This window comes from Rhinolophus ferrumequinum, chromosome 10 (genome assembly GCF_004115265.2).
Source record: "Rhinolophus ferrumequinum isolate MPI-CBG mRhiFer1 chromosome 10, mRhiFer1_v1.p, whole genome shotgun sequence".
In the NCBI taxonomy this organism is placed as follows: Eukaryota; Metazoa; Chordata; class Mammalia; order Chiroptera; family Rhinolophidae; genus Rhinolophus; species Rhinolophus ferrumequinum.
In genome coordinates, this window is record NC_046293.1 from 18,097,100 (window position 1) to 18,124,595 (window position 27,496).

Genomic DNA, 27,496 nt, shown 5'->3' on the forward strand with positions numbered 1-27,496 from the left:
GTCCAACGGCCCCTTTAAATGTTCACATAATGTGGCTGGGTTGGCATCAATCTGACCTGTGGGGACTCAGGGTTTGGCTATTTCAGAGGCTTACTGAGTTGCTTCCCTTGCATCACACATTATACATTTTGATGCAGACCGTCTATTTTTGATTGTTCTTCTCTCCTTTGAGCTCTAGAAGTCCACAGTCTTTAACTGATTTTCTGTTGCTAAAACGTGCCCCCAATTTACACTCCCTGCAACTTGACAACTGCCATTTGGTTTATGTTTTCTCAAAGTTAGCAATCTATTTTTTTTTTTTTTTAATCTGTCACTCCTTTCCTCCCCTCAGGTGAGTCATTTTTACTGAGGCTGTCTCTAAGGCTGAGAACAGGGAGAGCCAGGAATTCCGGAAGTCTGGCTGAGAGTGAGGCTGGGCCAACCTGATTCATCCTCACTTTAAGAGGCTGTTTTTGTCTCATTGTTTCCTGCCTTTGGCATGCTCTACTCTCCTACCACCGACCCTGCCATCTGGTCATGATTTCTTGTCATCTCAGAAGCTTCAGAGTCAATTCTCTATAACTTTTGCAAGTCCCCAAAGATTCAATTACTTAGCCAACTCCCTACACCCACCCCTGACCTCTTGTCAAAAGTGACAATTTACTTTTGTGACAATTCAGAGACTGTCTGATAGATCAGCCAGGAAGCCTGCTGCTAGGTGACATGGCTTTTCCTGGGGCAACTTGGTATTTGCTAAAGAACAGAGAACTGAGAAGCAAACTGAAATGTAAAAAAACCCAACAGCTCCTCTTTTCAACAGGAGGTGTAGATCAGCTTTCCTCTCTGCTGGAGAGGTGCAGAAGAGCCTGCAGAGGGCTCTGAGCACCGGGATTGGCAGAGAGAGCCACAAGGCAGAAGGGGCCTGGGTCTCTGAACCACCATGCAGAGGTGGTTCACCCAACGCACATATGAATGCGTCTTCTATTGCGTTAAGCCGCCAAGATGTGGGCATTGTTTGTTAGAGCAGTTTGCTTTCCCGGAGTAAAATAAAAGGGCCATGAACACTCACAGGACTCACAGGGGAGAATGGCACTATGCTGTTCCTTCCAGGTGCCAAGGAATCAAAGGCGTGCAGGGGAAGGCTCTAGCACAACTACACGTCCTTCGTAAGACAAGGGCTTTCACAGGAAACACTCACTGATGGATCCTTTGCTGGCTGAAAGGGGCAGTGTAGCAGTCATTCTCCTCCAGGTCTGGCAGTGTCTCCTTGTCCAGCCTCATTGGCTTCTTAGGTAACCATCTCCGAAACCTGCTTATTTGTTTATCGATCCTGTGGTACATGAAAGGCAAGACCAAAGGGGACAGCATGTCAGCATTGCCCCGAAACACAGGTGGGAAGTCTCTGCAGAGCCATAATGATGACACCACATGCTCCTGATACTGCATTCATGATACCCCACGCCCCCCATTTTACAGCCCAAAAGAAGAGAGCCACAGCTCTAGTGGTTTTTGATTTCACCAAGAGGCCTCAATGTTACTGTTCATGAGGTAACAGCCATGAGTTATGCCAATAAATGAGCAAGGAGTCCTAATAAGGCTGGAAGGCTCTGGAGAGGAAGTTGACAGTCCCTTAAGCAAAGCAGCAGAAATCTTAAGTTCTCACATTCTGCAGGTTCTAGAAACCTCATTCTGTGCTTGGAAACTTCCCCCATCTTCCCTTGGTTCGGGAAGAGCTCTAGCTGGCGTTAACTTTGTGCAGGGAGGCTGACAGCACACACTGTGGGTTGACCGTGCAGGGAGCCGAATCTCCTGATCTGCTTCCGGCCTCTCACGCCTCCCATCAGCCTCTCAGCAGACAGCTGGCCCATTACTGTTCACTTCTCTCTATTCAGGCTGACCCAATGGTTGTCATGGTGCTGGGGTGTCATGAAACACCTGTGTCACTCTGCCCAGGGCACACAATGATGTCAAGGAGAACAAACGTGTCCTGAAAGTGGTTTTCAAGCCACCATTTTCCCCTGACTACCTCCCATCTGCTCGGACATCTACTAGTGAAGAGCTCTGGCTTTTAAGTGACCAATTTTCAATCACAGCCACTGGCAGGAGCAAAAATCACAGCAGAGTTTTAAATAATTGTGCTACCTCAGGTATCTAGAAAATGGGGGCATTTTTTTTTTTCCAAAAGCACATATCAAATAACATCTCTGCGAGGTAGACTGAACAGGTACCGCACCCATTTTATACATCACAAGAGACCCCATGGTGGGGTGGGTGTGATTATTTAGCCCAAATTACACAGCCAGTGAATAAAACCAGAACCAGAATACAGATTTTGGACTCTTGGTTTTAGGGATCACCCCATCAAATAGTTCTGTAGCACTTAAGGGCTACAGAATGGACACATCCCTCTGGAGAAGAAAATACTAAATGCCTTCTAAGTCTATTAACTGAAAACACACGCAATCTGGGCATGTTTTACTGTTTCCAATTAAAAAACATATTTACATGGCAATTTACCCTTTTCAATCAAACTCCCAGATGAAGGAATTATTTTCTATACTACCAATCAACTCGAAAATGAAAAATGTGGTGGCAAACGCTTCTTTTACCACCTCTTCTATTCTCAGCATTGTTCCAGCCTCATCAGGACCCCCACTCGGCCTGGTGGTGGCCATTCATTTTCCAGAAACCCTGTACGTTCAAACTGGAAAGAACCTCTCAGCTTTGCTCGGCCCCTCCTCTCAAAGAGGGACCCGTCTCCAACACATATGCACACAGTAGTAAAGATTCGACCCAGGATCATGTAGACGGAGAAGAATAGTAGATTGGAAGAGCCCAAAGCCCCAAGAAGGGCAAAAGGTTCCTATCTCCTCCATTCTTCATTCTCCTGGTTGTCTCCTCCCTCACTTAAAATACAGTGAGATGACGGGCCTTAGAGAGGTAGTATGACAGTGAGAACAGGGGGCTGAGTGCCTAGATTCAAATCCTGGCTCTGTAAATATTAGCAGTGTGACCGTGGGCAAGTTATTTATCTTTGCTGTGCCTCAATTTCTTTCTCTGTAAAATGGGCATGATAATACTCCAGTCCTAGGGTTGTGACGATTAACTGATCAGTATGTACATAAAGTCTCTAGGACAGCATCTGGTGTACAGTAAGCACTATTATTACCATCTCTTTTTTTTCCCCAAAAATAAGAATTTGAGCTTGCCTCTTAACATTTTTGTCTTTTTTCTTTTCAATTCAAAGTTAATTGTGCTTCACCAGCATCTATCAATTTTCCAAGTTCAATGGTTTAGTCCTTAAACGAACTCACAAATTAGACTGCCTAGGTTAAGCTGGTGGCTTCCCCCATGGCGCTCAGCTTTACTTAATTTGATTGCCTTAAACTTGTTCAAGAAAGAGGACATTGTATACTGATGGATGGTAACTAGACTTATGGTGCCCATAATGTTGTAGTGTATACAAATACCAAGTTACAATGTTGTACACCTGAAACTAATATGTCACAGAAAAATTTTACCTCAATAAAGAAAAAAGAAAGAGGACACTGGCTCAGAGGTTTTTCATAATAGAGTTTTTACCTCCCACACATCTCCAGTCTGCAACACTAATCGGATTACACTTTGCAAATTCACATTCTCACAGAATCTGGGCTCTGCAGGCAACCACTAGGAATCAAATCCAGCTCGATTCAGTCCTCATCATGGATACAAACAAATAAAGCTGTGAAAAATCAGGCATAATACTCTCTGGGAATGAAATGGCAGCTTTCAGCAACTAATCTGTATGTAGTACCGCAATGTAAATGAAATGTGGCGAGATGGAGACTAGTAGAAAAGGGTAACGAAAATGATTAATTAATTAATTGAAAAATGAGTAGGGGCAAAAAGAAGTGACACAGAAGTGAGGGAAGACTGCTTGGCAGGGTGGAAAGAAGCTGGGATTTGTACTGGGGAGGTCTGAATCCTGGCTCCATTGCTTATCTGCTGTGTGATCTACGACTCACTCACATTTCTGAGCCTTATTTGTCAAGAGTTTTTACATGGGGTCATCATCGTCATCATCATCATCACATGACTGACCTTGAAGGGCTGTTAGGTGGATTATAAAGGACGGTGCGCATGAAAAGCTGTAGAGAAACTGCCAGGCAGCAGAAGGGTTACCAAATTCTTGAGGACCATGGAGGCTAATGGTAATGTGATGGCAAGCAGAGGAACTGGGCTTTTTAAACACTGCTGTGGAAGCAAGTTATTGGAAAGACATCTTAAAATGAAAACTCCTGAGACACTAACTGCGGTTGGCAGGTGTGTGTGGACTGGCCTTCCTCGGGGCAGCACAAGCAGGAGGCGAAGGACTGGGCATAGATTGCCCAGGCTCCATCACACATGCTGGTTCATGCTGTGTGCTCGTTACAATGACAGAAACAAATACTCAAATGTGGTCAGCAGACTGTGTTCCCTTCTGGTTGGCAGAATGCCTCCCCCAACAATGCGTGCATCCTAATCCCCGGAACCTGGGAATATGTTAGGGGACATGGTGAAGGGGACTTTACCATGTCAGGTTACAGAGCTAAAACTAGGGAGAACATCTGGATTACTCAGGTGGACCCAATGCAATCCCATGAGTCCTTTAAAAGCAAAGAACTTTCTCCGACTGGAGACAAGAGAGATGAGGCAGAAGGGGAGGTCAGAGAGAGTCAAAGTGTGAGAAAGACTCAGCTGGCCAGTGCTGGCTTTGAAGATGAAGAGAGCCAGGAGCCAGGACGTGTGGGCAGCTGGAAGCTGACACAGACCTTTTCCCATGAGCCAGTGAAGAAACAGAGTCCTCCAACTGCACAAAACTGAATTGTGCCAGCAACCTGAATAAGCCTGGAGGTGATTCTCCCCCATAGCGTCCATAAAAGAGCCCGGGCTGACCAACACCTTGATTTCAGCCTTGGGAGACCCCAAGCAGAGAAACCAGGTAAGCCCCCATCCCCTGACTTCTGACTTGCAGAATTGTGAGATAATAAATATGTGTTGTTTTTGCAGCTAATTTGGCAGGAATGTTACAACAGCAACAGGAAACTAACACACCTCTTAAAACAGTCTTGGTATGATCTTCCCCTTGAGACCTGGCTACGGCCAGCTAGGCTCCCAATGCTGGGTGGACGTTCCACATAGTGCCCCCACCTGCCAGTCAGGTGGCTCTGGGAACAAGGGTATGTCTCTCTGTGGCTGGATGACAACTGGCTGCTCTTCCTCAAACAAACACACTCCTGTCCCCAAACTGTGCCACTCAGACATCACTGAGGATCCCCTCCTACTATGCAGAGAAATACAGAGTGCAAAAGGCACCCAGCTGGAAAGCATGAGACTCAGATTAGGCTCTTGATTCTGTCACTGCATGTCAGGGGGGCCTGGGACAGCCTTTTATCCTCACTGAATCTCAGTATCCTCATCTCTAGGTGATGGTCCATCAGATGCTCTTTAGATACTACATATTGATGGTGACTTCAGCAACGATAGCTTGGCTAGATCGGTCTAAACAAGTTTGAGTTACTAGAGAGTTTTCCTTTTCACAATGCATAAGGGATAATCTTTCCTATAGAATGAAAGATTTTGGTGCCAGCCGGAAACGAGTTCACATCTTAGCAGTACAGCTCGTGAGTGGTGCATGCCACGCTGGGCAGGTGACTAAATCTCTCTAAGCTAATATACCCATTACATGAGGCAGTGATGGGGACAACACAAGATCATGAATATCAAGTGTTGTTCACACAATGCCCTGGGTGTACAAAATGCACAATTAAGTGGTATCAACTAAGTGGTGGTATATAGGATGAAGAAAATGATGACAACAATGAACTTTTATGTAGAGGATTCTCAATGGAAATTCTAGAGCTAGGATTGTCATTTGGATTTGAGGTCTGGGCTTCCATCTTGCATCTAATAAACTTCCCTAAACAGGCAATCCTGAAATTCACTTAGATATGTAAAACTCGAGAAACCAATCAACCAGAAAGCATCTCATTTGTCTCTGCAGTATAGAAGTGGGGACTACTTAATAAAGTCTCCACTGGTAGGGAAAAGAAAAGAGAAAACGTTGGCTTAATGATTTAGCATTGATTCTGGTTGGATACACTGTCACTTCGTTTTGCCATTTACTGAGCCAAAGCCCTCTTACAGACTACATGGGCAAATCAATAAAGAGAAGATGGAGCATCTACTTGGGCATTTCTGGCCTTAACGTGTCACATTAATAACTGAACTCAAAGGTGAAAACTTTTATAGAAAGCTGTGATAAGTTCAGGGTTCCCCCACGCCAGCCCCCGCCCCCAAATAAATGCTGGTTCATGGCGGGTGAGGCGTTTGGTGGCTGGAAAGAGCACAGCACCAGCAAATGGGCACAGATGTGTCCTCTCCCCCATGCTGTGCCTCCCCGAGGTGTGCCTTGGGAATGCCTTGGGAAGGTTCTGCTGAAACCCCTCTGACTCTCGGTTCCCTCAGCTAGAAAGGGGAGACGATCCTACCATCCTTACCAGTGGTGATGATGAACGAAAAGGCCACATGCAAAGGACTTCACTACCCACATGCTAACCTGCCAGTAGGCCTTTATAAATTACCCACTGTGTGCAGGGACCCTACCTGGACGCTGTAGGTATACCCTGAAGAAACAGAAGACAAAGGCCTTTCTCTTCCACTCAGGAGGGAATTTGTACTAATGACAACTTAATTAGGCTGAATTAAATGAAACAGGCTACTTCAGAGACACCTGCTTTTCCCTAGACCAGAATATTATAATAATAGCACATTTCTAACAGATTATTACATTTTCAGGGATCGTATGCCTAGAGGGAATATACAGATGAGTTTTCTTTTTTCTTTTTCTTTTTTTAATAGAGACTCCACACACAACCCTACCTTGCAGTAAATGAAGCCCTACTAGACTGGTAACAGTTAGACACCAGCAGGCTTGGATTTCTTTTTCCTCTTCTTAGAGCCAAGTCTCCTACGTTTACAGCTTCTCTTTGGATAGAAGTTAGGGATCTTTGGAAGCTAATACAATTCTTTTTAGGTCTCAGGGCTACTAATTGGGGCACAGCCTAATTACCTTATGGAAGTGTACCTAGGCTTTGAAACACTTACGTGTATTAATTTTTAAAAATGAAGATGGAAGTATACAAGCCATTTTGTCATTTTTGCGTGCGTACTCGTCTTATAGGATTACAGCTGCACTGAATGTATGATGCAGTAGGGTCCCGCAGTCATTCTGCCAACCATCGCAAAGGCTGACTTCAGGCAGGGTGTGTTTGGGGGAGCAGAGGGAAAAGGGGTGAGTAGTAATGAGACGCCTGCTACAAGCCACCCACAATAATCAGATTTGCTACTTGGTAATCACATCTTCTACAGACTACATTTATACTATTTGGGGAAGGGAAAAAAAAAAGTAGGAGATACGTTCCCTTTCTTTATTGGATAGATAATTTATAATGCCTGTTAAGTCTGCCCACAGGTAAGTCAACACAGCATTTAATAGACCAAGTACATGAATGAAAAGAGCATGTATTCCAAATACGTATGTCTGAACCACATGAGCATGCTTTATGGGAAGTCAGGTGACTTTTTATTATAAAGACATTAATATTTGTGAAAAGGTACGTTTTCTCTTCCTGCTCAGAAACTTCCTATCGTTTCTCTTAGTATCTTAACGGAGATAGGTTGGTTTCAGGGATCCTTCCATGAATTAATAAAAGGAAATATCATTTATACAGATGAAACTAAAAGCTAAATTAAATATGCATGTTCAGTATGACATAAGAATTTGAGACTATGGGAAGTTAATGTTGTGTTCCTGGTGTACGAGCAGGACAATTGTAGACGTGCCCTTCAGTTTGTAACGTCGGGACTGGCTACAAACACAGACATTCTTCATCATCTAAAACAGACTGTTCTGAGGTGAAAGGAAGAGTTAAAGACACAATTTTTTGACTAACTGCACTTTAAAATTTACACCAGATACTGGGCTTCACAAAGTTATACCACCACAGTGATGTCCAAATCTTCTACGTGGTAAGCAATGAAACTTATCTTAAGAGGCCATTCTGAATCATTTTCGTACCACCATAGTTAGATTTTTTTTCTCCCCAGAGTCTTCCAGTGCCTCTTTCTATTAGTTTCAGGTGTACAAAACAACATAGTGACTAGACATTTATATACCTCACAAAGTAATCCCAATAAGTCAATTACCCATCTGGCACCATATGTAGTTATTAGAATATTATTGACTATATTCCCTATGTGGTTTATGCACATGAAGTAGCATCGACGTTTTCAGGCCAGAGATTATTGTTTAGTAAATTGTTCTTCAACTTCTAGAAACAAGGATTTTCCAAGCTTGTATTCACTCACAACTTCCCCTCTACACACATGGAGAACATGTAGTTGGTCATGTGTTCACAGGCTCCTCTGCTTCTCTCCCCTTGGCTCCTGTTCTAAATCCCATCCCTTCTTTCTCCCTTCCTCTGCCACAAAACTTGTCAAGGTAGCAGTGAATCCTTTCTCTCCCAGCTGTCATTTGGTTTCCATTACACTCTACTCGGTGGTCAGCACTCTAAAAACGTAGTCCCAGACCAGCAACACCAGTATCACTGGGGATCTAGATAGACATGCAAATTATTGAGCCTCACCTCAGAAAGCCTGGGGGGTGGACCCATTGACCTGAGTAGTAAACAGCCCTGCAGAAGATCTGAGGAATGCTGAAGTTTGAAAACCACCGCTCTGTGGAGACTGCACGGTGGTTACCATGGTAACCAAAGAGTGATTCTTGTCTCATCCTTTATCAGTAGCAGAATCACCCCTTCTTATGGAAGCTCATTCCTAGTGCCTTTGCAATGCCCTCTCTTAGTTGTCCGCCTACTGTTAAAATTGTTCCTCTTCATGCTCTTCCCATTTCTTCCTGTCTCCGTAATGCAGATTTTCCAAGGAACTGTTACTGGCCCCCTTCTCTTTGATCTCTACACCCTGCCCTGGAAAATTCCATTCACTCCCCTAGCTAACATCGTTATGTCTATGACTTTGATCCCCAAATTGTATTCTCCAGCTTTTAGCTTCAACTGTTTGCCATCAGTTCTAAAGACCTTTGGGTCACTAATGCCTCAAAGACCCACTGTGAGTTATAATACAGAATCATCACAATGAAAATCATCTTCTTTCTCACCACCCCTGTATCTCTTCTGATTTCCATTCTTCTTTTACCTCCAACATTTTCTCAGTCCCTTAGGTATAGAAACCTCTCTCTTCTCAACTTTTAATTTTCAAATACCTGCTAAGTCCTTTGGCTTATAATTTTACAGTATTTCTCATATACTTTGACGTTTTCCTCTGTAGATTATTTGTTTATCCAGAAGGCAGAACTACAATCTGAGTGTTTTTTAGAGTGAAAGCTAAACAGAGATTTTGGAAGAACTTTCTGTCAGCGGTGCCCATAGTTTGGGAATTCCCTGTCTCCAGGGATATTCAGACATGGGCTGGATGACCACATAGCAGAGGTCCAAGTGTCTGATAAGTGGTTGATGTTTGATATCCTATCCAACCTTGAGATAATGTGGTTCCTTTTATCATCATTTTCTTTCTAGCCCTCATTGCCCACCCCTCCCTCGCAGTGTGAGCCAATGTTTCGGTCTCAAATCTGTGACAATTTAGGCAGACCTGGTTTTTCAATGCTTCTTTTCTTTCTGACCTTCTTTGTCCCCAGTCCAATCCTCGTGCATGTGTATGGAGATTCATTCATTCACTCACTTAACCTACTACATGCTAGATGCTGGAAATATAGAATTGGAGGAGCTATTCTTGCCTTCACATACCACGCAAGTAGAGAGATGGACATCTACATCATGCGTGAGGGGGCAGAAAGGGCCAACACGAGAACAGAGAAAAGGCATCATTAACCTGGTCAAAAGGCCTGACCATGTGGACCGAGTTTTGAGGGCTGAGTAGGCATTATCTTGGTGAACAAATGGGAAAGAACCTTCTAGAAGGACCACTAAATGCAAAGGCATATAAACCTGAGTAACCATAATATGTTCAGGAGCCATAAGTAAGTGTTCAATATGGATGAAGCAAAGCGTGATGGGAGGAGAGAGATAAGTGAAGACAATTCATAAAGGGCTGTGTTTTAAGAGGAAGGCGTTTGACTTTATTTTTCCACTCTGGGGAAGTCAACAAGTGACATGATCAGATTTGCTACTTAGGAAGGTGAGTAGAAGAGTTGGGAAGAGGGTCAGAACATAGGAGAAAGAGAAATTGATGTAAAATAGGCAAGAGGTGACGAGAGTTCAGCTAAGGCCATGGCAGAGGGAATAGTGAGTAAGGCGTGGATTCTAGAGGTGTTCCTGGGGCAGCATCTGTAGAACATGAAAGACTGATTACGTGAGGGGGCAAATAATCCAGAGTGACCTTGGGTTTTAAATTAGGTGACTGTGTAGGTCACGGACAAAGCCTGTGGAGGGAATATAAATGGAGAGAATGACAGGTGAAATCAGAACAGAGCTGGTGGACTAATCACTAACGGGTGGAAGAAAGGAGAGACTAGAGGAGATGGATAACAAGTTCAGAAGCAAAAAGGGAATGGGAGGTATGAAAAGATAGAAGGTTATTATTATGAATATTACATATAATAATTACTGATACCACTTATTAAAGTTCTACTTCATAGTAAGCACTAAACCTCTCATAAACCCTATAGGACAGTAACGAGAACACTTATTTTACTAATGTGGAAAACTTAAGCTCAAAGATGTGAAGAAACATGTCCAAAGTGACCCTGTGCCAACATTTAAAGATAAGCCTTATGTTTAATATGTAAGGAAGGCTGGCAAATTTGAACAAGAGCAAGCCTTCTCCCTATTCCCTATTCCTTTAGGCTTTTGGACTATATCACATTTAACAGATTGTAACAATATGGACAAATTGGATATTTTGTGCCATGACAGTTGGCAGAATCTTCTCATCACCTGGTTGTGTTTCCTTCAGGTTTTATATGATTTAAGTTTTAATTCACTCCATCCACAGTCAGGCAGATCCTTAATTTACTAGAAAGGTAGAGATGGACCTAGCACGCAGAGCAGTGGCTTTCAAAGCATGGTTCCAGAACCAGCCGCAATTAGCCTCACTTTGGGAACCTGTTAGAAATGAAAATTCTCCAGCCGCACCACAGACCACTGAATCAGAAGCTCTGAGGGTGGGGCCCAGTGATTTGTGTTTTACTTTAAGTCCTCCATCTGATTCTGAGGCTGGCTGAAGTTTAAGAACTATTAAGAACTACTGAAAAGGCTAACGTGTAGCATCAGGCTTTTATGGAATGTATACGTTTTGTGACAAGGGACGAATCTAAATCATGGTGAATTCAAACGCCATGGCTACTGCGTAATAAAAGAACTGCTAATAAGTGCCGCACAGGGAAATCTTAGGAAATCATAACATCTTAGTTTCTTTGGATGTCAATTCTCACATCATATTTTGTTCAGCATAGGTGCATTTGAGTTACCTCACTAAAATCTATCAGTTACTCTTTTACTTATAATTCTGCATAGCATAAATAGAGTGAACTTGAATTCTAAATCTCACACAACTGACCTAAGTATAGGACTTTCAGAGAAATGCAGTGGTTTCCAAGTTTTACCATCAACTCAGCTCAGGGTGAATGGTCACATAAGACCAATTACAATTTTGAAGTGAGATGTCTAATGATCACAACACAATCAAAATAAGAAACATCACTGATTCTCCCTGGTTTCTAAACAAACAATCAGGAGAAACAAGCTTTGGAAAGATACAGAGTACAATAAGGTTTTTGTTTTTTGTTTTTCTGTGGATGTGCGGTAAAAAAGTGGGTAGGAAGAGTTCCTGAATGAGGTAATATATCTACATATTTTCTTAACAAATTATTACTAACATAGGAGGACCCCACCCATGGGGGGGGGGCCAAGCAACTACCAGCTTTTTGAAAGGGTGACTGTCTGTATTTCAATATTTCAAGCTACATATAATGGAGAGTGGAATTTGTGTGGGGTAAAAAAAAGTAAATAAATAACATTCTGGCCAAAGATACCCTACACAGCTGAAATTTTTGCTAACTTTTCTAATAGAATGGGCTTAAACAAGCAAACAAAAACAGTCTCAACATACCTGCAGATGAATTGTGTCCTCTCAAGTGTGGAGAAGCCACAGAGAACACTCTGAGAGGGACATTTTCATTTTTGCTTTCTTTTTTCCAGGCTAACCTGAACTAGCTATTTTTGGAATGTGCTTGTCAGCCAGTTTCCCCAGGTGACAAAGACCGCGTCTTCCCCAGCATGCATTGTCATTGTTGGAGCACACAAAGCAACAGATCAAACAAACACTATCACGACAGAGTGTGGTACTAACCTGCTCATGAACTTGTACCGGCGGGGCAGGTAATAGATTTTTCTCCTGGAAGAACAGCAAAAATGAAGCCAGTCGAGAAGAAAACCCATCGTCAGTTACAGTTTGAACTAGCAAGGAAGGAAAGGAGATTGAAGATAGAAGCCTGTAAGAGGTGAAGAAGAAAAAACTAAAAAGAGATTAACAGTGAGAAATGTAGTGGGAACATCAGGCATGCATTTCTGAGTCATGCTATCTTATGAAACATTTCCCATTGATATTTCTTCCTCTCCTCATTACCATAATTTTTATGATTGCCACTATGCTTACAAAACCTGTACAGGGTGATGATTTGGAGCAACTGGTATTTGTATGAATGCAGCTGAGATCAGCTTTTTTCAGGGATGCAGAGATGGACTGCCAGGCTGCTGGCAAGGCACATAATTTAATTGGACACTATTATATTAACTAATATTTATAGAGCACTTTAAGTTTACAGAATACTTCTCTCATTTGATACAGGCAGGGTAAATATAAAAATACAGATATTTTACAACCAGTATGGGAAGAACACTAACTAGTCAGTATCAACTTCTAGCTGTAAATAACCACACTAGGGCATGTGGCCTAATCAGTGGCCCTGGTTATAGGTGAATTAAAGAGGTAAACCAAGGAATTCTGGAATTTTTTTTTTTTGAATCAAACTTAATAAGGATCTCTCCTACTTCCGTGTATCTGCAATTTTTAATATTAAAAATGAAAATTCTGGGTGTAGTTTGAATGAAGGAAACATGTATTAGATGCTTTATTGAAACGCAATTTCCCTTTCCATATTTTGAGCTTCAATCAATGGAGTAGCGATGAGACTGAGGCAGTTCATATGTACTCTGAGCTGTTACTGAGCTATCTCACTTTTGGAAAATGGAAAGTTCATACACCAAAACTCATTTTTCATATCTATGAAAACTTAAAAGCATAACCATGTTTTTATCAAGCAAAACTATAGAGACAATAAAAAGAACAGCGGTTGCCAGTGGTTTGGGTTGGTGGGGGGCTGGGGGAAAGGGATGAATCGGTGGAGTACAAGGAATTCTTTTAGGTCAGTGAAACTATTCTAGGTGACACTATAATGGTGGCTACATGACATAATGCATTTGTCAAAACCCACAGACCTACAAAACAAAGAGTGAACCCTACAGTAAACTATGGACTTTGATAATAATAATAATAATGTATTAATACTGTTCTGTGAATTATAAGAAACATACCACACTAATGCAAGATATTAATAAGGAAATTGAATGGTGTCAGAGGGGGTATGTGGAAATACTCTGTATTATCTACTCAATAGTCTGTAAACCTAAAAGCGCTCTGAAAATAGACTATTGAAGGAAAAAAAACCCATATCCATGGACATATAGGTATTTAAACATATTTTATTGGCAATTTCCCACTGGAAACCTATAATTCAACTTCTTTTTAACACTGTAGAAATAACAATCCAAGGAGACTGAACCTGGGATTCAGAAGTGCAGTCTGCAGAAAATAATAAATACAGGTAAGATTATATGGGGCATTTACATCCAGGCAAATGGATGTTTGTACATTTTGTTGAAATGATACGGCAGGGCAGTTCCTCCTCTGGAAACGCATATACCTCCTTAGGTAGAGTTATTTGTCTGAAATGTTGGATGAGATGATAGCATACATTTTAAATGCACCAGGTTGCATCAAGTGAAAGTGTACTCAGGTAAAAGCACATCAACATTAATGATGCCTATTAGTGCCCGTACATTAACAGTATTTTCTCCTAAAAGTGGTGTCCTGCAGGAATGCCTATATTTAAAAAGAAGATTATTATTCACAGTTATGATGGTTTTCATTTTATGGCTTGGATCACATTCTCTTAACGCTGCATCATAAACGTCCTGCTGCTGCAGACAGCTTTTTTCTGCTCGGTAATGGGCCTGCAGAAGTGTGAGCTATGATGAAGCCAGGACCTTCATACAGGAAACCCTTCCAGGTACTCAGGGAATTTGCCGTCCATTAACATTGCCTGAGTTTCCGCCATCTGCTCGGGTTCTCGGCTCCAGAAATGTGTTCTGGCAGAAGGTTTTGTGAGATGCCAACTGGGGAGGGGGCATCAATTTCACTAAGTTTCACTATCTTACTTTTATCAAAAGGTAGAGTTTGAGCTTTGTTGGCCAGAAGATGTTGATCTGATTTATGACTCTGTCTAAGCATATTTTGTAGTGGTCCTTATGTGTGATATATTATTAATCCATTTTAGATAGTTACACTATTGATTACTGACTGTAATTAACTATAAACTATAGTCTTACTTAACAATTTTCAATAAAGACTAAATTGATATTCCTTCTCTCTCTTAGTGATAAATACACATATTTTAAATCCTGGAGTTCTTAGATTTCCTTGGTAACATTTTATATACAAAAATAAATCCAAAGATTAGAACTGTGTTTATCTCAATCCCTTTGAGAAAGCTGCCTTCAGGCAAATAGATGCGAGAAATTCTAGCCTCTGTTTTGATTTAATATTGGAACATAAAGGCCAGCAAAGAAAGAAAATAATATGCACCAGGGAGATATATTACAGGCCTATGAATGGAAATGGCCCTTCTCTAAATGTGTCCCTAGCTCCTCTCTGTCTCTAAAAATGTAGCTGATTCTTTGTCTCTATTCCTTTCACAGCTCATTAAGATGTATACTTTAGAATCGGCACCAGTTTACCTATTTCCTGTTGTCTGACTTGACTTTATTGGCAAATAGCAAACCAAAAGTATGCAATTCTTTAGACCCTTTGGAACTGTCCTTGGTACTAAATCCCTCCACTTCCTTCAGGAGATTCCATTATGGACTACCCACATTTCTGGCGATTAAATTTCAGGTTTAATACTTTATTTTATTTCCACTTAGCAAATGACGATCACTTTTCCTTAATCTATAGGGAAAATAATAATATGCACTGTGAGAAACAGGTAAATTAATCCTTTTAAACAACTAAGCAATCCACACAAAGTAGTTTCCATTCCTTTTGGAATAAATATCAATGCTTGTGTTTGCACAGTATTCACAAACTGAGTTTTTAAAATTTTAAAATAGGTTACTTTTAACTATAAAGCGTGTTTTAATAAAGTTTTTTGAACTTGTTTCTATGGAAGCAGATTTTAACGATTTTCTGGAAGGAACTTGTTCGTAAAGACCATGAATACTGCCTGGTACTGCTGCTGCCTGGAGTTTGTTTTTGGCCCTTCAAATAGCTGTATTCGGGGCTTCCAAAAATGGCACTTGGGAAATCAAAATGTCACCTGGAAAATTCTTCTTTCTCACAGGCACTTGAAATATCTACCTACTAAGGAATGAATTAGCCAGAAAATTTCACAAAAAACCACGGAATCATTATTGATTATGAAGACTTATTGCACTTCCTAAATGTTCAAAGGATTTTCTTCTCTAATAGCATTGCAGACTGCATTTCAGTTTTGTTTGTTCAGAGAGAGCAACACATTGGTGTACAGCAAAGCAGCAGAGAGAGTAGGGGAAAATATATTTACACCTACCTGAAAGGCATTCTTACATTCATTTGTTCTGCATATCTTCCAAGCACTTCCCATGGGGCATGCAACTTCACAAAGATAATGTCACTATTTATTAGAGAGGACTGAAACACAAAAAAGAAACTAAACTGAAAATCATATCCAAGTCGCTCTCCTACGCTTTAAATTGAGTTGGAACTTAGAAAGCATGGACTTGTATGGAGTTTAAGTTTGCGGCATTCTTCAGCCATAACCTGGGTCATTACCTGTGCATATATTCATTCAACAAATATACCACTGTGGCAGGCCCTAGAGACCTAGCTGTGAACAGTAGAGACCTGAATGATATTTACAGTCTATAAAAATTTATTTTAAAAATATAGGCAAAAAGTTAAAAAGAGAGTGACAAATTCAGATCATGATGAGTGCTCTGAAGATAACAAAGTAATGGGGAAAAAAATTACCGGGGGGGGGGCACACACTGTTTTGGAGAAGAGGTCAAAGGAAGGCCTCTCTGAGGAGGGGACATGTGAGCTGAGATGAAAAAAGGAGCCAGGTGGGTAAAGAGCGTGCGATGAGTTTCTGGGAGCAAAGGCCCTAAACTGGGAAATTGCTTGGTATTTCCCACACTTGAGGGACAGAAGGAGAGCAGAACGGCTGGAGTGTACTAATAATAAAGATTGGCATGAAAAGAGGCTGAAAAAGTGAGCAGGGGCCAGAGTGTGCAGTGATTCACAGGTCCCAACAAGATTTTATTCTAGGAATTTATTCTAGGAACACTAGGAAGCCATTTGAATTTAGGTTTTCAAAGACCAGTCTGGCTGCTGTATGGGAATGAACTATAAGAGAGCACTGCAGTGAAAGCAAAGGGAGGGAGGGGTGCTGTCAATCATCCAGGACAAGAAAAGTTGGTGGTGGTAGAGATAGGGGCACCTAAAAGACGTGAGACTTAAATCTGGGTCAGTATCCGGCAGAGCTTTTTCAAAGAACTGTGTTCTTTGGTCCAAAACCTTGGCCTCCTGTGGGGCTTTTTATCAACACAGAAGTTAGGGAAGTAAAACTAGGACTTCACACCCTGATAACCACCCAACAGGTTTTGGTCTATGTCTCTGGCCAAAAGGACATTGCCAGTGAGATTTCCTTTAGAAGTCATTTCCCAGGGGGAGGGCTGGGTTGTGGAAAGAGGTAGAAGACAGTGAGCCAAACCAGTTTAATTTAGCAACATGACCGATGATTGATTCATCTCTTTCTTGCACAAGGTCGTTCTGGACTGCATGTCATTTAAACTTTTATAGTTGAAGAATGTTGACAGATATGTTGGGGCCTTTGTGGCTGAACTCTCCTTATAATAGTATTTAGAAACAATCCGATATTTGTACATAGCTGACAAAAATAGAAGCTCAACGTTAGGCTCTAGCTGGGGTAAATCTGTGCTACAGGGAATTATTTTTCAATTATAGATGATGTATAATTGTCATCATTTCGCATATTCTCATTCAGGGTTTTCTTGCTGGGCTTATAAATACTGTACTTAATTCAAAAGAACGCCTCAAGATATTATAAAAGTCAAACTAGTGTCAACTATAATACAATGTTTTCAGGGACTCTGGTGATGCTGAATTTCCCACAGGGCAGAGGGCCAGGGCCAAAACCCACAATAGTGGGGCAGGGCACCCTCTGATACTGCTCTGAAAAATCAAACTTTCTGGTAGTTCGAGCTGCAATAAGTTTTTATCTTCAGGCTCAGGTCAAGCAGACCCTTGACTGAAAGCCCTCTGAGGATAAGGGATTATTCATGGTTATTCATGGTTGATTCCTCTGCGCCTAACCAATATTTGTGTAATTCATGAATATGGTGAAATACGAATAGTTAGTCCTAGCCCAGGTGAAAGCTGTGGGTCCTGTGAAGCAGGAAGTGTCTGTCGATGAAGTCTCTCTTCGAGCCAAGACAGCAAGTTACTGTGAATGAGGCAACCACCCAGGGAATGGACAAGCCAGTAACCACTGCAGATGTGGTGGCCAGTGCTGTCACTGCACAAGTTACTTTTCTGTTTCGTAAACGATTACATTAGGTCCTCCCTGCACAGGGTAGTCAGGACTAAGAAGCCAGGAGGGAGGGATGAGCTCTTGGGTGGCAATATTTGTCCAGAACATACGGAAACAGAGCACACACACACACAAAACTCTCCGTCCTGTTCAATCCATGTCTGCAAAGGCACTGATGCCCTGCTCTGAGATGGTCTCACAGTGTTATCAGTCACGCATTTTTGTGCTTTGGAGAAGATTGCCACTTGTTTCTCAATGTATAGTACAGCTTTCCAAGTTACAGAGCAGATGAAAGACTATATTTGCTAAAAATGGGTCTTTTGTTTACATTAAGATATACTTCAGAGTCTGGGAAGGTTTTGTGGCTTCCTCACTTGGAAATTTTAATTGTGATAATGGAATTTTTTTAAATTCACCTAGCCTTCCTACAAGATTCTACACTCACTGTTGTATCTCTCTCATCTAGGAGAGAAAACGTAAAAATGTGCAACTAGGAAGACGATATGGGAATATAACTGATGCACAGAATCTGACTGATTCACAGAGTCAACCAAACTTTGCTTTAGAGCACAATGCCATCTTAGAATATACTCTCTTCATGGAATTACTGCGATTGCTAGTTTTACAGAAAATAAACCATCTAGTGGAATAAGAATTATTGTGCAGATCCTCATGAACGTAAGAAACATTAGTATATTCCACTTAAGGCCTCTTTCAAATGCCACACTTCTGTGTGTGGAAAAGCCCAAGTTCATTACCTGAACACATACTGAGTCAATTAAAATCCCCATCTCAACCATTTTCTGCATAAAATCACAGCTCTTTGGATTCATTCACCATGATACAAGTGACACATTTTTTCTTATTATTTCAATTGGAATAATTATCAGACCACTTTATTACGAGTATGATTTTTTTAGTGCTTTGTAATTTTGGATACTTTCACATCTTACCTCATTTTACTTCCACACAACCCTTGTGAGAGAGGCTTTCCTTCCATTTCTTAAAGGAGGAGGGAGAGACTAGGTCAAGTAACTTGCAGCCAAACTGAATGTTTATCCCGGACAGAGCGGACGCCACACCCACACCCCCCGCCTCCCTTGTCAATTTTACCTACTGAACTCTGAGGGTGAAATAAATTCATGGCTTTGTATGTACTGGAGATGCACAATCTCTGAATCGTTCCTTTATCAGTTTATACAAACTAATCTGAAAAGAATTTTGTATTTTAGAAAACAGTGCAACAAAAACAAAGAGCAAAATGAAGGTACTACTGAACCGAGATTTGATTTGAGCCTCTTAAAAGTTGTTTTGATAAACCTGAGAAAAATCTTACCTGAATTCCCTTGAATGACGATGAATGCCTATCCATGGCTCCTGTGTGCAGGTGTGTGTGTGTGTGTGTATGTCTCTCTGTGTGTATAAGGCTTACTATTTATATTCAGTTTCTCAAGGAGGGACTGAGTTTTTCAGCCCAGAAAAATAAATGTGAAATAGAGGATTGCTAATTATATGGGTTAAGGATCACTCTTTTCTCTACTGCTGAATGATTATGCTTCTGTGTCTAAATAGGGTTTTTCCTCATTATTAAGTATTCTTTTCCACATAAATCCAAGTGCGCAAATGTCAAAGTGAAGAGAAATTAAAATGACTTTTTTGAAACCCAGAGTTGTTTCATTAACACACTGCAATAAAAATCCCTTAGAACCTTGGCGAGAAGAAAAATGCCCATTTAGAGGAATCTGGGAAATATCCTTAGAAGAATAAAGGATAAATTAAATAGTAGCATGGAAGCTACCTGGAATAGAAATAGATATGATTAACAGAAAACATTCCTCTTCTTTTTGCCTCATTCAACAAGTCCATATTGAACACCTTCTATGCACTAGATGCTAAGAATGCAAAGATATGGAAATCACGGTCCTTGCCTTGGTATGTTTCAAGGGAAACATACCCTTTAGTAAGGGAAGGTTAGACAAGGTGATAGCTAGGAAAAGAAGAAATAGCATGCTATTATTTAATCCAAGTAGTCTATCTCTCAAAGACATGCATGCAGATATACACATCTCTGCAGCTCTTGACCCTTGATATCACCGCCGAGAAGGGGACACTAAGGGACAAATAAGTTTAGGAGTAGGGGCATGGAGAAAGATCGTAACTTCAGTTTTGGAAGTGTTAAGTTCAAGATACTAAACCCATGAGGAGATGGCTTGTGCGTAGTTAGATAAATGAGTCTGGAGCTCAGGCGAGCAGTCTGGGCCAGGGATACAAAGTAAGTGCGGCCGAGATACAGACAATATTAAAATCCACAGTATTGGATGAGGCCACTCTGGGAGAGAACATAGGTCCATAGGCAGATGAATTCCAGAGGTTAGTTAGAAATGCAGACTCTGAGGTTGGACTGCACATAGTCATATGTCTTTCTCTTACCATCACTGGCATCTTGGGCAAACTTTTTTTTTTGAACCTTTCTATGCCTCAGTTTGTTCAACTGTAAAATGGGAAATAATGCCAATACCAGGGGTGCCAAAAAAATGTATACACACTTTAAGAGATCTTTCGAAGTTGAATTGAATTACGGTAGCAATGTGTAGTATGACATTCACTCAAAAGATGGCGTTAATCAAATGAATGCTAGTGTCACATGCGACAGGCAGGACAGTCAAAGAAAACAGCAGAAGTACAGTTGTCGCTTGAGGAGTGCAAGACCGTTTTGAAGTGGTATTTGAAATTTGAGAACGTTGTGGAAATACAACAACAACGGAGTCGTGAATATGCAACAGAACCTCCAACACACCCAACAATTGCACGCATTCGTGATAAGTTTGAGACGCACAGTGTGATGAGCACAGGGGAAGATAGGGAAGGCCTTGCACAGCAACAAGTCTTGCTTCTTCTGCTGTGCTGTTGGAACAGTCTACACACTCGCCACATAAGTCTACCCAACGATGTTTGCCATAATCAGAAGTGTCTGGACTCTGATAGTGACCACTTTGAGCACTTCTTGTCATTGCAGAAGTCAAATGTGACTTGTATTCATCTTTTGTTATCGGCATATATTGAGTATTACAAGTTTAATACAGTTCTTTTCTTTCTTAAAATGTGTATACATTTTTTTGGCACCCTCTGTATCAATCTATTGAATTGTATTAAATGACATAATACAGGTAAGATGCTCACAGTGCATCTAAAAACATGTTAGTTATCATTATCTCCAAGAAGACCCATATCATATTGGTGATGGTGGTGGTAAGAACACAGCACTCCTCCAAGTTATGACCTGGGAAGGTGACAAATAAGGAACCAATATCTGGGAAGGATTGTGCAGTCTTTGATTACAAGGCTAAACTAGAAGAAACTCTGAGAGTCAAGTCCCCAGGTCCTGTCTTCTGTCCCTCCACAGCATCGAGCATCTGCTACATGTTCCTCTAAGGACATGCATTTCTTCAACAACATTCAACAGACCGAATCCCTACCCCCAAGAAGTTCAAGTTCTACTGGGGACACAGGCCCTCAATCAACACACCTTTCTGATGGCACGCTTAGAAGAAGAATAAAGAAGGGTAAGGAAAGAGAAAGCAATGGTGAGAGGAGATGCTATTTTAGTAGTGTGGACAGGTCTTTTGATAAGGTGACATTTGAGCAGAAATCTGAAGAAAGTGCAGAGAAAGGCTATTTCCTTATCGAGGGAGACAGCATTCCAGGCAGTGAGAAGAGTCAAAGGCAAAGGGTCCCGGGTATAAATATGCATGGCATTTCCACTTACCGAGGACAAAGTGTCAAACCAGGGTAGCCACTTGCATCTGTTCTGTATCCCTTAGGCAACTATCTGGGTATTACTTGCTCATAACTATGCTGTTAGTAAAACAAAGCAAACCCCTAAAATGCTGAGGCAAAAAGGAGATATTAATTTCCAACTGGGAAGTCAGATGAGCCTCGTGGAGAAACATAACAGGAGCGGTAGAGGTGCCTAGTGCATACTACATGCTGGGTAGTGTTTTAGGGCTTTCACACACATTAAATCTACTCTTCACACAAGCCCTGTGACGCAGGCATCATTATTACCCTGATCTATTACAGACAAGGAACTGAAGCACAGAGAGATTGGGCACGGTGGCTAAGATCACACAGTGAGAAAGGAGTAAACCCAGATTGTCACAAAGACAGCTGGGCTTCAGAACTGCTTCTCCACAGGAGAAAACCTGGGGCTAACGTGAATATATTTTCTCCTGGACTCAATCCCACTGTCATTTTGTTTTTTGGAAAAATGCTGAGTTACATAATGGAAGTCAGGGTACAGTCTATATATAGTTCCCTCTGCATTCTAAAATGAATGTGATGCCAGTGGTATAAACAAACTTGAAGCCTAGTTCTGCCACTCACTACCTGAGTATTTCCAGGCATGTTACTTAGTTCATGAGCCTCAGTTTCCTCATTTGTAAAGTGGGAATAATAATACCCACCTTGCAGAGTTGTTCTGAAGCTGACATAGTTGTACAGTCGGTGGTTCAAGAAACAAGAATTTCTTTCTCCGATAGTTACTGAATGCTTAAGTGGGCATTCCACTAACCTATAGCTGATTGGTGGATGTGGAATTTAGTCTCTGAAACTGATGGTGGGGTTACAGGGCTTGAAGTAATTGCTAAGCAATTTCAACTCCTCTCAGTGGGGCTGCCACCGAACTAGCTGTGTGTCACTGGGTAAATGACTTGTACTTTTCTGAGCTTCAGTTTTTCTCTGAAAAATGAGGGCATACATCTCTAAAAAGACTTTTGCATTTTTAAATCCTTGATTTCCTTAGGGACATATCAGAATTGTGAGTGTAGTTCAAAAAACTCTTCAGCTGATTTTGATGCAATTCTCTCTACACACACACACACACACACACACACACACACACACACACACACATATTCACATACACTGACTGTACCTGGTAGAGAGAAGCCTGGGAGGCACTGTATGTTCCTAAATAACCACATACATATTCATTCCCTGAAGATGACATTAGCATTAGCGACAAGAAATAGGTATGTGAAATGGCCACTCACTACGGCTTAGATCTTTAAAGGAGGGTTCCCTGAGGACTCCACCCAGGCCTTTTTCTCATTTACCTATTCTCCCTGGGAGATCTCATCCCTTCCCAATGGCTTCAGATGTCACCCATTGTCTGATGTCTCCCAGATTTGTAACTTTGCCCCAGGCCTTTCTTCCAAGTTCCAGATCAGCACAGCCAACGGCCGACATGGGATCTGTCCTCAGCTGTCTCACTGGCATGTCAGACTCTTTGTGTCTAAAATGAATCCGTTTCTCTGGCAAAACTGTTCCTCAGTGCCCCCGGATTCGGGCAATGGCACAACCATCCACCCAGTTGCTCAAGTCCAGGTTGCCTTCAACTTCTTTTTTTCTCCTTACCCTACATCCATTTAGTCACTACGTTTTATTGATTCTACCTCTTACATTCCCCTCAAATTTGTCCACTTCTCTCCACCTCCACTGCCTCCATCCTCCTTTACGCCACCATCCTTGACCTCCTTGAAGAGTGCAACAGCCCTGTCACTGGGCTTCCTCCAATTCCACTCTTGCCTTGTATGTTCCCATGGACATCAGAGACATCCTTAAATGTATGTTCCATGGACATCAGAGACATCCTTAAAAAGGCATGTGATCTATGGTTTCCCATGGCTCTCTTGAAAATCACTCAAGTGGCCAATACATGATCTGGCCACTCCCTTATCTTGTACCACTGGGTTGCAGTCACAAGGGCCTTCTTTCTTTTTTCCCGATTGCCACACTCCTGACAGTCTCAGGATTTTCTCATATGCTGTTTCCTCTGCCTGGTAAATCCTCTTCTGTCAGATCCCAAGTTAAATGGTGAGCAGAATTCTAAGGCCTGCAAGATTCCCATCTGCCCAGTGGACACATCCTGAATAACCAACTGTTCTTGAGTGTGGGCAGAACCTGTGAATATGAGGGGATAGCACTCCTGTGATTGGGATACTGATTGGTTGGCTTTGAGTTAACCAAAAGGGAGATTACCTTGGATTGGTCTGAACTAATCATGTGAGTCCTTAAAAGAGAATCTCAAGGTCAGAGAGATTCTCCTGCTGGTTTGGAAGAAGTGAGCTACTGTGTTGTGTGAGGGCCGGTGAGGGCAGGACATCATGAGGGGCCTCTAGGAGCTGAGAACAGTCCCTGGTTGGCAACCAGCAAGAAATTGGGGACCTCCGTCCAACAACCACAAGGAACTCAATTCTGCCAATAACCATGCGAAAAGACCTTGAACTCCAGAAAGGAATGAAGCCTGGCTGACACCTGATGGCAGCCTTGTGGGGTCCTGATTAGAAGATCCAGTTGAGTTGAATCCAGACTCGGAACCCACAGAAACTATGAGATGATAAACATATGTTGTTTTAAACCTCTAAGTTGGAGGTAACCTCTTATGCAACAATATAAAACTAATATAGGTCATATTTCAATTAATTCTGTAATGTGTATTTCACTAATGGCCATCAGAGACTGTTCAGCTTCACCACAGCTGTATCCCCAGCACCCAGTGTGTTACTAAGCACCTGGTCATTGAGAGTGAATGTTTCCTAAGTTAATTTATGAGCCTCTTGAGACCGAGGCTCTGAGTAGCTTTCTGACATTATTGATTAGCTTGTTCAAACACTATTATTAGATAGGACAATTTCATCTTCTTGCCGCTACAAAGGTTTAATATGGTTTAAATTTATGAAAGGCGCAAAGAAACACTTCTCTATGCCACAATCAGGAGATAACTAGTGCTGAATTGCTGAGCACACATTTTCAAATATTTTACTAAGTGAACTCTGATACAACTTGGTTACTCTGCATCAACACTGGTGACCCCTACCTCAAGCCTAGGAAAATTACTGCATCAGGATAACTGAAGAAAATCAACGTTTGGTGTATCCATTGGGATAGGCTAAGTTGGGCTGCAACAACAACTAGCTCCAAATATCAGTGACTTAACAAGGCTGTACTGTCGATATGGTAGTTACTAGCTACATGCAACTATTAAATACTTGAAATGTAGCTAGTCCAAATTCAGATGTGCTGTGTGTGGAAAATATCTACTAGATTTTGAAGATTTTGAATGTCTGAAAAAAATGTGAAGTATCTCCTTACTTTCTGTGTCACACATTTACAGTGATAATAATTTAGATCTATTGGATTAAATAAGACATTAAAATTAACTTCATCTTTTACTTTTTATATGTGCTACCGGAAAATTTAGAAATCCATTATTTCTATTGGCTGGTGTGCTAGAATAAAGGTTGATTTCTTATTTGTGCTACGTGTCCACTGCAGCTCAGCTCACTGTAGTGATTGCGATTCACGCTGATGGATCAATTGTGCCAAAGGACAGGCAGAGCTCAGAGGGACTCATCAGGGCACGTGTCACTTCTGCATCTTGACCACTGGATAGAAGTGGTTATAGGGAACCACTTGTCTACAAGGTCACCAGGAAGAAAAATTATATCTGATAAGTAGCGCTAATGAATGCACACTGTGCACACTGTGGTGGAATACTCTTCCCCATCATCTACTTAGGATCACAGATTTATCGTGTAAAGCAAGTGTCTTCTCTTCCTCACAACATAGCCACTCACAAAGTCATTCAACAAATGCCTAAAGATGATCCTGACTACATCCGAGGCATTATGTTGGCCCCTAGGGATATGGAGAAGGCTATGACATGGTCCTGGATCTCAGGGAGTAACAGAGCAAGTATTATAACAACTACAAATAGTGTGACGAGTATGAATAGTAGTTGGTCTACTATCCTCTGGGAGCCCAGGAGAGAAACGCTCCCTCTGTGGATGCTCCCTCCATGCAGTAATAAATCTGTTCTCAAAGTAAACAATGTCAATTCTGACCCCCACAACTTCGAAAGTTCTTTCACTTGTTACAGATCATTTGAACATCTTATTCTTTCAAGGTGGCGTATTAGATAAACTGAACTTAGGGACAACTGTATCATCACACCTACACTTTATATCATCACAAATCATCAGCCCACTGGTAACTATAAATAGTTCTGACCCAATCAATAACCCACATATCATTACGCCCTTCAAGTGCTGCAGCGATTAACAGCCATGAAAGAAGCATGACCCAGAAAGGACAGACGAGCAGGGTGTCTGCTGACAGTGAAGAAGTAATTTAACTTCGGAAATACTTTCTAATGCTCTTGGAAAGGTTATGACATCCCTCCTAGGCATAGTGTATTTGTCTCTTGGTGGAATGCTGATCAGGATTGGAGAATGCAGTAACAGTGTATGCAGCAATATAGTGTACGATGTGCTTTTTGACCTAAAGGTTATAAAAAAGCTGTCAAGAAATAGGGCTCACATGATTTCTGATAACAGAGAAATGCAGCTGATAGATTATAACACAACTCATATCAGTTCCTCATTGGTATAATGATGCTATGACAACTTTGCTTACTTTACAAGACTAAGCCATATGTATGCTTATGTATGATAACTATATATGTTATTGGATAACATTATATAGTAACATATTATTATACATAATTATATTAGATCATTATACATCATTAGATATTATATATATTAATATATATTTTATTTGAAACCATGTTTTGAAGGTGTCATGAGTGTGTCCCTGGCATCTGGTTCTCCTCTCCTTCACAGTACAAGGAAGTCTAAGCTTCCTAGACCACTGTACCAGGCTGGAGGCATATGATGAGCCCTGGCTATTGAGCTAGAGCAGAAGCCTTGGAGACTGGTGTTGATTCACCTCTCCTTGCCACAGAGGCAGGTGTCTGGAGGAAGTTTACGTAATGCTGGGTCCCTGGTAACTACAATAGCAGTCTCCTTCTCTCTCCCCCTGCTATTCTGAGATCAAGAACTAAACCCTGTTGCCATAAGCCTCATGGCAAAGTCTTGAGTGACATGTAAAAATCATGTAAAGATCTGTGTGGCATGTCATGAGATCACAGGGAGATAGAGATATAGAAAGAAAAGGGACCCAGGACCAAATGTTAGGATGCTCTAACGTTGGAGATCAAACAGAAGACGGCAAGCAAAGGAGATGGAAAAAGGACCAATAAAGAAGGGAGAAATCCAGGAGAGCATGACATGTCTCCTGAGTCAGGAAAAGAATGTTTTTATGGATAAATGTTTTCAGGTTTTGGGGGTAGATACCCAGAAGAGGGATTGCTGGGTCACATGTTAATTTTCTTCTTAATTTTATGAAGAACATCCATACTGTTTTCCATAGTGGCTGCACCAGTTCACATTCCCTATGTCCACTGCAGCGTTATTCATGGTGGCCAAGACACGGAAACAACCAGTGTCCTGTGACAGATGGTTGGATAAAGAAGATGTGGTATATATACACAATGGAACTTTATTCGGCCATAAGAAAAGATGAAATACTGCCATTTGTGACAGCATGGATGGATCTTGAGATTATAATGCTATGTGAAATATGTCAGACAGAAAAAGCTGAGAATCATATGACTTCACTCATATTTGT

At 41.4% G+C, this 27,496-nt stretch overlaps 1 protein-coding gene across 5 annotated transcripts in view; it reads right to left on the minus strand.

The window, feature by feature from the left end:
• The window catches only part of ANO4 (anoctamin 4), a 301,071-nt gene that overhangs the window by 126,562 nt on the left and 147,013 nt on the right, over window positions 1-27,496 (minus strand). For 4 of the 5 annotated variants that reach the window (XM_033116152.1, XM_033116154.1, XM_033116155.1 and 1 more), the window contains 3 exons: window positions 15,944-16,044; window positions 12,388-12,432; window positions 1,178-1,309 (listed from right to left, as the gene is read on the minus strand). In XM_033116152.1, coding sequence (XP_032972043.1) covers window positions 1,178-1,309; window positions 12,388-12,432; window positions 15,944-16,044 — 278 coding nt within the window. Of the gene's footprint in view, window positions 1-1,177; window positions 1,310-12,387; window positions 12,495-15,943; window positions 16,047-27,496 lie in introns of those variants that run through there. The other variant, XM_033116156.1, reaches the window with a different exon arrangement.